The 14,313-nt window shown below is 28.9% G+C and overlaps 1 protein-coding gene across 10 annotated transcripts in view; it reads right to left on the bottom strand.

The window, feature by feature from the left end:
• The window catches only part of LOC122505077 (protein SEC13 homolog), an 84,288-nt gene that overhangs the window by 50,757 nt on the left and 19,218 nt on the right, over positions 1–14,313 (bottom strand). For 7 of the 10 annotated variants that reach the window (XM_043616508.1, XM_043616505.1, XM_043616502.1 and 4 more), the window contains exon 2: positions 10,400–10,649. In XM_043616508.1, the coding sequence (XP_043472443.1) occupies positions 10,400–10,641 (242 nt within the window). In that variant the 5' untranslated portion in view covers positions 10,642–10,649. Of the gene's footprint in view, positions 1–10,399; positions 10,686–14,313 lie in introns of all 10 variants that reach the window. The other 3 variants (XM_043616506.1, XM_043616501.1, XM_043616503.1) reach the window with 1 other exon arrangement.

Genomic DNA, 14,313 nt, shown 5'->3' with positions numbered 1-14,313 from the left:
AAACAATTTAAAATTCAAAAATTGGTTTAGAGGGATCTTTTAGAAATTTTATCCCCCTTAACTTAAGACCAAGTTTATGAAAATCCGATAAAATTTGTAGGTTCCAGACAATTTTAAACAGTAAATTGTAAAAAATGCCAATGTGCGCGAGGCGAGTTTATCGTCATATAAAGCTCTACACAGCTGCAGTTTTTAATTAATAACTTTTTTTCTAATTAAGGCTCATTTTTTTCGAAACGGTTTTACACTCGGAGACATTTAAGGAATAGAATACAATTTTAATTTTTTGTTAGGACGTAAAGAACATATTTGTTTATTAACATTTTATAAACAAATTATATAAAAAATTATTAAAAATAAAAAAATTTAAAAACAAAAAATATATTCAAATAGTGCAATTCAAGACGAAAAAAACCAATATTTTAATTTTAAAATCCGTCAACTGGTACTCGAGAAAAAAATTTGTTAATTAAGCAGTACTAAAAAATTCAATTGTTAATAACTTTTACAAAAATATTTTTTTGGCTTAATAATTTCAGGGATTCTTCTTAACGATATTAAGAGTCAAAAAAAAACTATTTTAGTTCAAAAAGAAAATTTTTTAGTTTTAGGTGATCCGTTTGAGAAATTCTGACCCAACAATTTAATATTTCACCAACTTTTCTCTACTTGTTTTCAGAAAAGTTTCTTAGATAACTTTCTGCAAGCTAACACGGAAAACTAAAAAGCGTAGGACATTTATAGGCCCAGGGAAGCTAACGGGAAGCTAACTATGTTAACTATAGAAGCTAACATGGTTAGTTACCCGTTAGCTTCCCGCAAAATATGGTGCTATGTGGGAACCTCAAAAAAATGACCCTAAAATATCAAATCAAAAAAATTTTTGGATTTTTTTTTGAGTTTATCTCAAAACTCTATAGTAATGGGGTTAAATAGATTTCAGATTCAGCTTCAGCGACCCCTTAAACATAATGTTTTAACTTAGACGTTAAAATAAATTTTTTTTTAATTACAAATAGGTTCAAATTTTTGTATTTTTTAAGGTTATCTCAAAACCTTGACGTGATGGGGCAAAACTCTGTAGTAATGGGGTTAAACAGACTTCAGCTTCAGCGACCCAAAAAACATAAAGCAGCGTGATACTAGGACTTAAAAATACAAATTTTTGGTTGATTTAAAACTTTTAGGGTCAATTTTTTTTTATTCTTTGAGGTTATTTCAAAACTCTGTCGTGATGGGGTTAAATAGACTTTAGATTCAGCTTCAGACACTTCAAAAACATAAGGCAGTGATACTAAGACTAGAAAATAAGAATTTTACTTGATTTCCAAATTTTGGGGTCAATTTTTGACATTATCTCAAAACCCTGGCGTGATGAGGTTAAATAGACTTCAGATTCAGCTTTAGCGACCCAAAAAACAAAATCACTGTCTAACCTAAAGCTCAGAGGATCAAGTTTTTTTTTGTGTGCCAGTGTTTTCGAACAATATAAATATTATCAATTTGTGTATGCGCTTTTGTTTATTATTGCATAGCAACGACAAGTATCGAAATCATTTATTTCTTGAAACTGTCATGTCAAAATTTTAGTGTTTTTTAAATCTTTTATTAATCTTCACTTTTTCGTTAAGTTATTTAGTTAATAAATTTTAGTGTTTTTTAATTCTTTCATTTATAAATAAATAAAATTTTTTAAAAATTAAATAAATGAAACGTTAGGTTAAAAAGGAAAGCTGAAGAAAACCCCGAAATCCCTGCTGCTCAAATTTTACGCACTCAATTGCCAAATATTCGTCAGGAAGTGTTAAGTCAAATGCCGGAAAGGGAGAATTTGAAGAAGGCAATGAGACGTGAATGGCGAAAAAATTTGCCTCTTAATCCCAAATCGATTTCTGACCTTCGTGAAATTCCCGAAAATTATCAAAAAACTCTCCTAGGAGAAACATTTTCAATATATGACTCAAGAGATGGAGAAAATACTGGAGGGAGTGTTAGTTTTTGGAACGAGACGAAATCTTGAATTTTTGGCTAGAAGTGACATCTGGTTTCTGGATGGTACCTACCTTTAAGGTAAAAACATTAAATAAAAAAAATTAAATACATAATTATATTTTATTATTGTTATTTTACAGGCCTCGGATCGACTTTTGTTGTTGAAAAAAGTCGAAAAAGTCGATTTTAATATTTTGAATATTTCCAATTCAAATAACAAAACAATGTACTCTTGGAACATAGGGTTTATTATTGCAATTAAATAACAAAATTTTAACATAAAAAGTTATCTAATATTTTATAAAAAATTTTAGAAAATAAAATGATATAATATATAAATTTTTCGCATAAATGTTTACAAACGAAATACATTATGATAATAATATTAGAATAAAAGTAATTAATAAAATCAATAATACTTTTCTTATTTCAGATAATTTTTTTCAACAAATATTAATAATACTATTAATAACAACTTAAGCTTTTCAGTCTTTTTTATTTTATGAATCACATTTAATTTTTTTCTTTTTTTTGGTTCATCACATGTAGCCTCATTTTTTTTCTTACTTTGCTTTGTCGTTATCATTTTTCTCATTCACCGTAAATTTATTTTTGTGCAGACTTTCTAAAACCCTTTTACTTTTAGCTTCTATTTGTTTAAAAATTTTAGTAACGTCTTTATCCAAATTTCTTTCTTTTTCCCGTTCCTGTTGTGCTGATTCTATAATTGCCTGGGCCACATGGATTGTCTGGAAGTCTCGTTGTTTCATAGCTTCTTTTAACTCTGCATTTGCTTTTGCGAATAAGGCATCTGAACTTGCTTTTTTTAAGTTCCTTTCTTCCTGAATTTTTTTCAAGTCATGTTCCAATTGTTTAATGTCCTTTTTCATTGCGTCAACTTTTTTCAAATTTTCCTTGTCTTCCTGAAGGCGTTTTTTAAATTCTATTTCCAAATTATTCTGCTTATCGATCTTTTCCTTTTCTGTTTTTAGAAAATTTAAATAAGACTCATTAGCATGGCGAGCTTTCAAGATCAAGTCGTTTTCTATACTTATATGATGAATTTTCCCTTTATACTGCTGTGTTGCTTCATATACTGTCAAACGAGCATTTAACGTGCGTTCTTTCATTGCGGTTTTGTCTTGATAAACATAATTTTATAACACTGGTAATAAGTGGGAATTTTGTATTACCATTAGAATCGGTTAGTTGAATATGTTTTTGTTATAGTAATGATCAATTCGATCTTCTTTTTTAAAAGATGTTAAATTTTCCATTTTAAGAATTTTTCACTCATCTGAAAGAGCAGTCGCGGAAATATTTAGAATTGCCAAATGTTCAGCAATTTTTATGATATATTTGCAACTATCTTCACTGTTTATTCGATGAGGTTGCAAATACCTGCAAGCATACAAGAAACCGGAATGAGGATACGCTTGTAAAGATGATTTTTCTAAAATATGTAGAGCTGCTGCTTTAAAGTGTTCTTTCATATGCGTTAAAAACCTTAATTTTTCTAGTTCATTCCAACCCTTCATTTCAACTGTAATTTTCTTATCAAGGATAATATTATGAACATTTAGTAAATTCTTTCTTCTTGAAGATAGGAGTGTTTTATTGGACGACGTTTTGTTTGGAATAACATTTAAAAAATATTCTTTCAATGCTGACCACTGTTCTAGAACACGTAAGCAACTTTTTTTCAATGTCAGCCAACGAGTTGAAGACTGTTCAACGAATTTATGTTGAGGTACGTTTAATTCTACTTGAATAATTTCAAATTGTTCCCATCGAGCAGGCCACTGATGAAAAAAATGATACACATCTGTCATGAAATCGCCAACCTCCGATCCAAATGCATGAAGACCTTTTATAAATGAGTTATGAACCACATGTAAATTACATGTGCCTACATTAAGCAGACCTTTTCCTCGAGCATCAATAAGTTGGGGCCATCTGAGCCTACCATTATTAACTTTTGTATGGACAGATTTAATTCTTCTACAGCAGAAACTATGTTTTCCGCTAAAATTGTTCCCGTTGCAGAACCCAAAAAGCGAGTTTGTAAATGCTGATCTACAACTTCGTGACGAGTTTCTGAAAAATATTTTACACGCAATTGTAACTTCTTTTTATTTTTCGAATTTGTTGTTTCATCAAAAGATAGTGTAAATCCTTTGCTCCTGTGTACATCTTTTACTAAAAGATTCCGAAAATGAGGTTCCAAAGCATCTGTAACAAGATAGTTCATTTTTTTCGCAGACAGAAAATTTTTTAGCGCTTTCAGAGTCTGGGAACATCGCTTGGCATAAAGAAGGTAAAGCGTCACATGAAGCAGTAGATATGTCTGAATGCACGGTTTTGATGCGTTAAATGCGAAACAGCCGTTCAACTTGAGGTTAAGCACGCTGCTTACTCTCAAGGGGAGAACGGTTCTCCTTTTTGGGGAAAGCGGGTACACTTTTTGGAAAGTAAGCGGCTCTATTTGTGTGGAGAAGAGAACCGATACTCCTCAAAAAGTATAACCGTTCGACGTTTGCGGCGCTACTGCTGTGCTTTATAAAGGGAAAACAGCGCTCTCTTGCCAAATCAAACGGCTCTCTTTTTTTTCTCCGTGTAGTAACTAAGTCTCTTGTAGAAACTAATTCTAATTGTGTTGGAGTTACAACATTATTCGTCGTAGAATCATTCACTTGAAGTTTCAATTGTTTATCGCCAAATTTAGTTTTTGTATTTGAGTGGTGAAATGCAGAACTGGAATGTTGTCGCAGATCGCGTAATCCCTTCGCCGCATGCGAAACCAATTTTTCTCCACAAATGAGACATTTTACTTTGTAATCAGCATCCTTTTTGCACCATATTGAAAATTTAAAGCCCAAACTATCTGTTTCTTGTAACCATCTATCTTGGAACTCGTACTTGTGGCTCACGTTCATTTTACACGGTGGTCTTCAAGCACTTTTAGGTTTACCTAAAATGAGTCAAAATTGTGCTAAAGCAGTTTTATCTGGAATCGTCCCAAGATTCCAAATTTTCATTTCTGAAAATCGTAGCTGATTCTTTTTTCGAAAAAAACAGATATAGAGTAATGTCACCTTGAGTAGGCCGCCTGCGCTTTTTTCTAAAAAATTCTTTATGAAAGCAAATTAATCGGAGGTTTCTATTTCAAGCTTTAGTTTAAATCCCTAGATAAGTGTTTATGCCATAATAGCTTTGATTTTTTTTTATTGGAAAAAACAATTTACTTTTAAAAAAAGCTAATTTTTAAGGAATGAAAAAAGTGTAACCTTGAGTGGTCCACTCCTAAAAAATTGTAAAAGTTATTCTAAATTCTTTAATGTATTTAATATTTCTGATATATTGAAACAAAATTTATGCTTATGCAGCTTCAGACCATGTATGTGTCGCAATGTTTACAAGTGAAACCATTTTTAATAATTTTGTCACATATCACAAAAAAATTAATAAAGAACATAAATCATAGTTTCAAACTAATTTATTGTCAATTTATATCTAAAAAATGTTAAACTGAAATTAAAAATGGAAAAAACAGGCAGTCCACTCATGGTGACAAACAACTTTTTATGGCAGACACCAAAAATTTTTTTTTAATCAAAATTATCACTTAATTAAACTAAGACAATCAATTTCAATGTCCAAAGTAATAGGAAAAAAATAAGTTACCTTTTAAAACTTAAATTTTACACTACTTTTACACTTCCAAATCACTTTACTCATTGAAAGAGCGACTTCTTTTTTGGTTTGTGTTCTCAAAAATGCGTTATATCAAACGGTAACGTATATGATTATTGCGGAACTTAATTTCTTACGGTTTCTAGGTGCGGTGCTGCTATTCGCACTATTTATTTCACGTTTCCGCTGTCAGATAACTTAAAAGCTCAGGCGGTCCACTCAAGGTGACATTATCCCTATGGGAAATTCCACGTGAGATTTTAGTCGACAGTGGGATTTTTTTACAATTAACTTTTTAAAACTGTCTACAGCGTAGACCCTTTAATTTAAAACAAAGAACACAAATAGATTAACATTTATACGCTGCAGACAGTTCTAAAAAGTTAATTGTAAAAATATCCCATGTGATGCTTGCAAGTGATTTTTGAAAATGTTTTAAAACTCATTTAACACATAAGGCCCATTTTAGGACTTTTGGAAACTCTCCTCTATATTATAAGGTATAAATAAATTTAAAAAAAATTTTTTTAAATCTGACTCAAAGTTAAAGACAATTAATTTGTTTATAAAAAAAATTTTTGTTTACATTTCTTAAAACTCGAAAGAAAACTAAAACTTTCATTCTTTGACAACTTTTTCCTAAACTCAATATTTTGAAAGACGATAAAATTTTGAAAAGAATAAGACCTTACAGAAGTCATTTGGCCAAAATTTGTAGAAGATATTCTTAAAAATCGTCATTTTCAATGTTTTACAAAAATTTGAATAACTTCTAAAATAATGAACGCTTTTTAATAATCTTAGGCTTATTTTAAAGACCATTTTCTACAGAATAAGAATTACTTATAGGCATTAACCTGTAATTTTTAACTTGGAATAAACATGACGTCAAAGTTGGACAAAAAAATTCAAAAAATTTGAAATAATATTATTAAAAGAAAAATAATTTTTGAAATTCAAACATATATTTTTATTAAATTTTCTTGAAAAATCTACACCATATCATGTTTTATATATGTTCTAGAATAGTTTTTAGTACAAAAAATTGATTTCAAATTTCTACAATTTTTTTGTCTAATTTTGACGTCATGCTTGTTCCAAGTTAAAAATTACAGGTTAATGCCTATAAGTAATTCTTATTCCGTAGAAAAAGACCTTTAAAATAAGCCTAAGATTATTAAAAAGCGTTCCTTATTTTAGAAGTTATTTAAATTTTTGTAAAACATTGAAAATGACGATTTTTAGGAATATCTTCTACCAATTTTGGCCAAATGACTTCTGTAAGGTCTTATTCTTTTCAAAATTTTATCGTCTTTCAAAATATAAACCAAAAAAAATTTTACTTTTCATGAATTTTATGTTAAAAAATGTTTGTCATTCCTTTGAAAATGGGTGGACTGACAATTTCGGACGGTACTGTATATGTTTTTTTCGAAAAAAGAATCAGCTACGATTTTCGGAAATGAAAATTTGGAATCTTGGGACGATTACAGATAAAACTGCGTTAGCACAATTTTGACTCATTTTAGGTAAACCTAAAAGTGCTTGAAGACCACCGTGTTTACTAGTTGACGAATTATCTCTGTAATAAAAAACTTTTATGTAATTTTTTTTGACTTACATATAATGTAATATATTTTATTAAATAATAATAAATAAAAATTAAATTAAATTAGATTTAAATTTAATTAAATTTAATTTAAAATTAAAATTAAAATTTAATTAAATTAATTTATTGCATCAGAAATTAATTAATAAATCATAATAAATTAATTACAATATTTAAAATATAAATATAAACAATAATTATTATATTAAATATATCACATTGTATAATTAAAATTGATTTACTAATGAAAAATTCAATTTTCTTAGTAGTTTTTTTCCGAATATTAATTCAAAAAAATTGTTTAACACATTGTAAACGTATAATCCACAAGTTTTGAACTTTTAAATGATCGTTTTATTTATAGAATAGAATAACTTTTGTAGTCTTAATACAATAAGTAGTGAAAAGCTGCATTTTGGACATTTCAGAAATAGCGGTCCTAAGTTGGCCACCACTTTTTTTCGCTTGTGTTTAAGGAAGAAATGCATATTCTTTTCAATTACGCAGAAATTTTACAAATTTGATACATTTAGGAGAATAAAAACGCATTATTTAACTATTTTTGTTTAGAAAATGAAGCATTATTTTATTTCATTTATTTGCAGTGGTGGATGGCTGTAGAGACAGGCGTTTTTGTACTATGTCTTTTCTAATGTTTTTTTAAACCATTTTTTTTGTTTTTTGTCTTTGTATCATTCCTACGTTACACTTTTACGGTCTTTCTCGTGATGAAAAACACAAAAAAGAAATAAAACATAAATAAAAACAAACAAAAACAATAGGTGGCCAACTTAGGACCACTGTAGATTTTTACAAGTTTCAAATTATTACGCTAATAAAAAAATTTAATTAAAAAATCAACAGAACCTCTTATTACAACATTAAATAAAGGAACTAGTGCACACACTCATTTAGAAATGGTTAATTATTTATCTCTTGTAGCTGCTTTCGAAAAAACAAGAAAAATTAAATTTTTTTGGTCGTAAACAATATTATTGTCCTCACAATGCGTGGAAGAATCTTAGATTATAATTAGGTCCATAAATTATAACATGGTTTATCAATATATCATACCACAAAATTATAGATTCGTCCAGTATACCATCTCTGAGAAATGCAGGGTGGCCAACTTAGGCCCACGGCCAACTTAGGACCACGCTCCCCTAATAATGTTCTCTGACTAATTTAATTATTTTTAATTCAATTTCTAAATTTTTTTATTTAATTGATAGTTTTTTAATAAAACTTTTTAGAAATATAAGAATTAAAAAAAAATTAAATTATAATTTCTTAGAAATCTATAGTTTTTCAAAATTTGAAAAAAATTATTTAAGAGTTTAACCACTTGAGCGGCAGTGCGTCAGAATTGGCGTCAGCGTGCAAGTGACAGAAGCGGCAAAAATGCGTAAAAGGCGTCAAAATTTGACTACTATTTTCTCATTCTGTAAGGAGATTTATAATATCACAACAAAGTATTTTTCTTTTTTAAAGTAAATGAGCAGATCTTTAAACAAAAAAATGCTTTTTTAAATATTTCGATTTCGTGAAGAAAAATTGGACTTTTTGTGGTAGAAATTGAAACGCCACTAATATCAAACTATTAAATATTGTTAGCTTTGATCCTTGAAAACTTATTTAAATATTTTAAAAAACATTTTTTTTTGCTTACAGGTCTGTTCTTTCACTTTAAGAAAGAAAAATACTTTGTTGTGATATTATAAATCTCCTTACAGAATGAGAAAATAGTAGTCAAATTTTGACGCCTTTTTCGCATTTTTGCCGCTTCTGTCACTTGCACGCTGACGCCAATTCTGACGCCCTGCCGCTCAAGTGGTTAATATTTTTTTAAAATAAATATTCAATTGTAAAGTTTTTTAGGTCAAAGACAGAAAAAATGTTAAGTTTTTTTGAATTAAAGTTTGATGAAAACCCTTAATTTTTCTCTAATTTTCTATAAATCAATTTCACTTTCATTATATTTCACGTCAGTGAATTCACAGCGTTTATGATCAACGATTAAAAGTAAAAATTAATATTCTTCTTGACAAAAACAATACAATTTTTTTGTTTAAAAATATTTCTTCGAAAATTGTCGATCAAAAACTGTGTGAAATATTTTTGCATATCACATTGAAATTACATAGGTTAATGAAATTAAATTTTTCTATTTATCGTTATATAATTATAAAGGTTAGATTACTTACCCTTTCCGTAAAGCATATACAGAATACGACCACCAGTTTTCAAGGACTAATATCAGTTAGTTTTGTTTATAACTAATATTTTATTACTAATAATAAAATATGAAATTTATATATCACATAAAATTCACAATAATATCGAGCACTCAATAAATTTCAAAAACGAAATGTCCAGACATAAACGAAGATAACAATACAATAAGGCACCATGAGGTAGATAACGATATAAATATACAGAAAATTAATAAATGTGAAGCAAGATTTCTGTCGATAAATGAACTCAGTAACACTTCCTAGCAATTAGCTTTTAAATTATTTTATCTTATTCTATGGAAAACCAATTTTTATTGCAGATTTAAACAAATTTTTAAAATATTTTTTTAAGACAAAAAAAAAGTCGAAAAAGTCGCATTTTTTAGAAAAAGTCGAAAAAAGTCGTATTTTTCAAGATATCCGAGGCCTGATTTTACATTATTTTATTAATTTTTTCTACAGACGTCACCCACAATATTTACGCAAATATTCACGATTCTTGGAACCTCAAAAAAACTTAATCTGAATCCCGGAAAATATCTTTTTTTTAAATATCTTTATCTTCGGGAAAATATGTCATTCGGGAACCAGGGCATTCGGGAATTTTGCTGTTCGGGAAACTGTTTTCAGGAAAATGGGCGGGTACGATTTTTTACCGCATAAAAGCTCGCTTATTTAAAATAAATTTGTCATATTGTAACTAACCTCTTGTCACATGAAATAACTGTATAAATAATGAGAAGTATTAATTTTTGTCGTAGAAAAGAGAAGAAGATTCACATTTGTCTTGATAAAGTTAACTTTTTAACTTTTGTTTGTGAAAACATTGCGGAAATCAGTCTCATAAAAAATATTTGTTCAGCATATGTACCTATCATAACTGCAAGAAGCTAAAATGTTTCCGAACTTTGGATGTGCCCAAGCCACTTGCCAGACGGGACCAACGTGTCCTTTCAAATCTGCAGCTAAACTTTGAGAACCATTTTTAAGGTCAAATATTTTTACAGAATTATCACTCGAGCAAGTCGCAAGTCGAAGTCCGTAATAATCCATTTCAGCATCGTGAATCATGTCTTCATGGCCGGTATCAACAGTATTTAAAATTGACACCATTTTGCTAACTAAATGTTAAAATATATATTTTATCAGCAACAAAACTAAAAAGCAGTGTGTACAAAGAGGTTACATGTAAATATGGACAGTCCTTATCAATACAGAGTTTATTCGAAAGCCAGTGTAATAAAATGTAAACTCAGAAATTTATGCTATATAATTCATTTTTTTTATTTATTTGTTTATACATCCGTCTTAACCTTATCTAGCTATACAAGTGTTTACATTTACCCCAGATCAAGACACTTATTTTTTTGTGTGGCTGTGTTATTGTTAGAAATAGAAAGAATTTAAAATTAAATGGAATATTTTTTTTAATTCAGTTACGTTGGACTCTGACCTTCGGCAACCCTGAATATGTATTTTTAATGTTTTTACCAAATAAAACGATTTTATACAAGATCATTCAATCTTTTTTAATGAAATATACCTAATAAATAAGTTTTAAAATAAAGTCTATTTTTTCTCACAAAATAATCAGCGACTTGTAGAGGTTTCTCACTTATCCAGTTTCCCACTTACAGAGGTCTAAGGGCGATTTCTCTCGCTTAAAAAAGTTTATGAATTAATATTGTTTTTTCAAATTAAATTAATTAATTAATATACAACGAATAAGTGTTACAATGTATGAGTTGAACTGAAATATTTTATTTATTTCATTTTAAAAAAGTCTGTCATTTTTGTTTTAAGATTTTAGACTTCCTTATTCTCAAGCACATAAATTTGATAAGTCTTATCAACATTAGCCGAAAATTCATTAGTAACAATAGTTTAATAAAATTTTGAAATATACCGTCTTATAGAAGTCCTAGGGTGGTTTTTCTCACTTATAGAGGTCCGGACGAGAAAAATGACTCTCGCTTACAGAACATCGCTTATAGAGGTTTTTACATGTAAAAATGACGAGACCTGATAATAACTCTCGCTTATAAAGGTTTCTTGCTTATCCAGTTCTCTCTTATCCAGGTTCGACTATATATATATATATATATATATATATATATATATATATATATATATATATATATATATATATATATATATATGTTAGGCTCAAAAGCCGAAAACGGCCAATGGCCGGAAAAAACAGCCAAACCTAGTTTTGCCAAAACTAGGTTTGGACGTTTCACTTCGGCCATTGGCCGTTTTAAATTGACAAAACTAGTTTTGGCAAATCGACATTTGCCAAAACTAGTTTTGGCAATTTAAATTTGTCCAAAACTAGTTTTGTCAATTTAAATTTTGCCAAAACTAGTTTTGTCAATTTGTCATTTGCCAAAACTGTTTTTGTCAATTTGACATTTGGCAAAACTAGGTGAGGCATTTCAAATTGTGAGAAATTGAAAGAAAGAAAGAATAGAAAAAGAAAGACCGCCGTATTAATAGGAAATTTGTTTAGAATTAGCATGTACTTATTGTTGCTATTTTGAAAACTTAGATTATTTTTTCTATGTTTGGGGAGTTTGTTATTAATTTATATAAACAATTATTAAAAAATGTTTGTCATTACTTGTATGTTTTTTATTTTGATACTGTAATCCACGGTAAAGAAAATAAGCCTAACTTGATAAAAAAATATTAATATTAAAAAAAGTTACAAGGGTTTTTCTAAGTTAAACTTTAACTGCTGTTTTCTCGAAAACTTGTTTTCGCACGTAAGGTCCCTTTTCATAGACCAGGTCACATATTGTTTCTGTATTGAATAATTGTGTGTATGAAATAAGAAATCGTCAACAAGGTAAATTAGCCTGTGTAAAGATAAATTAGTCTGTGTAAAAATAAATAAGTGTTAAAAAAGTTTTTTTAATTAACTTTTATGTGCAAAATATCAATAGATTTTTGTAAGAGAAATTTCATCTTATTGTAAATAGTATTAATCAATGACACATTTTTAAATAAATATATTCCTATTGTATAACGAAGCGGTCTTTCTCACAATTTGAAATGCCTCACCTAGTTTTGTCAAATGTCAAATTGACAAAACTAGTTTTGGCAAAAGTCAAATTGCCAAAACTAGTTTTGTCAATTTAAAACGGCCAATGGCCGAAGTGAAACGTCCAAACCTAGTTTTGGCAAAATTGCACTTGCCAAAACTAGGTTTGGCTGTTTTTTCCGGCCATTGGCCGTTTTCGGCTTTTGAGCCTAACATATATATATATATTATGATTTCAGATTCGTAATGAGATACCCTAAAAACCTCTGAGTAACAAGTTTTAATTTGAAAATTTGCCCACCATATTGAATCCGCCATTTTTAATTTTTAAAAAGTGACTTCATATTCGTAATCTGTGGCCCCAAAAGCCCCCGAGTAACATGTTTTAAGAGAATATATATATATATATATATATATATATATATATATATATATATATATATATATATATTCCACGTCAACACGGACAGAGTTCCAAACAAAAATTGCTTTGATAGATTTAAACGTTCTAGGGCTTAAAAGATTTGTACATTCATGAACTTTAAGATGCCGATGGGCGTTTTTTTGAAAATTTCCATTTCCGATGCGAATAGAGCTGTCAAAAGTCCAAAAATCTCAAAATTCTTTTATGAATTAAAAGCAAAAAACGAGGTAAAATATTCTGAAACTCATTCTTTAACAGTTTTTAGGGTCCCCGATTATAAATTCAAGTTTGATCAGATTCGATTAAAACTTATTACTCGGAGGTTTTTAGGGTCGTAGATTACGAATCTGAAGTTACTTTTAAAAATTCAAAATGGCGGATCCAATATGGCGGAAAAAATTTCAAATTTTATACGATTCTCTTAAAACATGTTACTCGGGGGCTTTTGGGGCCACAGATTACGAATATGAAGTCACTTTTTAAAAATTAAAAATGGCGGATTCAATATGGTGGGCAAATTTTCAAATTAAAACTTGTTACTCAGAGGTTTTTAGGGTATCTCATTACGAATCTGAAATCATAATTTAAAAATTGAAAAAAGCGGATCCTATATGACTCAATAAATGTTTAAATTTGATCCAATTCGCTTAAAACTTGTAATAATAATAATAAATTGTTTGCATTATAGAACAGTATAAAGCTAGAATTTCTGAAAAGTGACTTAAGATTCTTTATCAGATACCCTAAAAACCCCCAAGTAACAAGTTTTAATTAAATCTGATCAAATTTGAAAATTTGTCCACCATATTGGATCCGCCATTCTTAATTTCTGAAAAGTGACTTCATATTCGTAATCTGTGGCCCCAAAATCCCCCAAGTAACACGTTTTAAGGGAATCGGATCAAATTTGAAATTTTTTCCGTTATATTGGATCCGACATTTAAAATTTTTAAAAAGTAACTTCAGATTCAGCGTAATCAGCGATCCTAAAAACCCCCGAGTAACAAGTTTTAATCGAATCTGATCAGATTTGAATTTTATCCGCCATATTGGATCTACCATTTTGGATTTTTTAAAAAAAACTTTAGATTTATAATCGTGGACCCTATAAAAACTGTTAAAGAATGAGTTACAGAATAATTTACCTCGTTTTGTGCTTTTAATTCATTAAAGTATTTTTAGATTTTTGGACTTTTGACAGCTCTATTGGCATTGGAAATGGAAATTTTCAAAAAACGCCCATCGGCATTTTAAAGTACATGAATGTACAAATCTTTTAAGCCCTAGTTTCTGATTCCACTTGAACCTCTATAAG

This window comes from Leptopilina heterotoma, unplaced genomic scaffold (genome assembly GCF_015476425.1).
Source record: "Leptopilina heterotoma isolate Lh14 unplaced genomic scaffold, ASM1547642v1 Lhet_34, whole genome shotgun sequence".
Classification (NCBI taxonomy): domain Eukaryota; kingdom Metazoa; phylum Arthropoda; class Insecta; order Hymenoptera; family Figitidae; genus Leptopilina; species Leptopilina heterotoma.
Note: the sequence above shows the minus strand (reverse complement) of the source record. Positions and strands in the feature narration are given on the sequence as shown.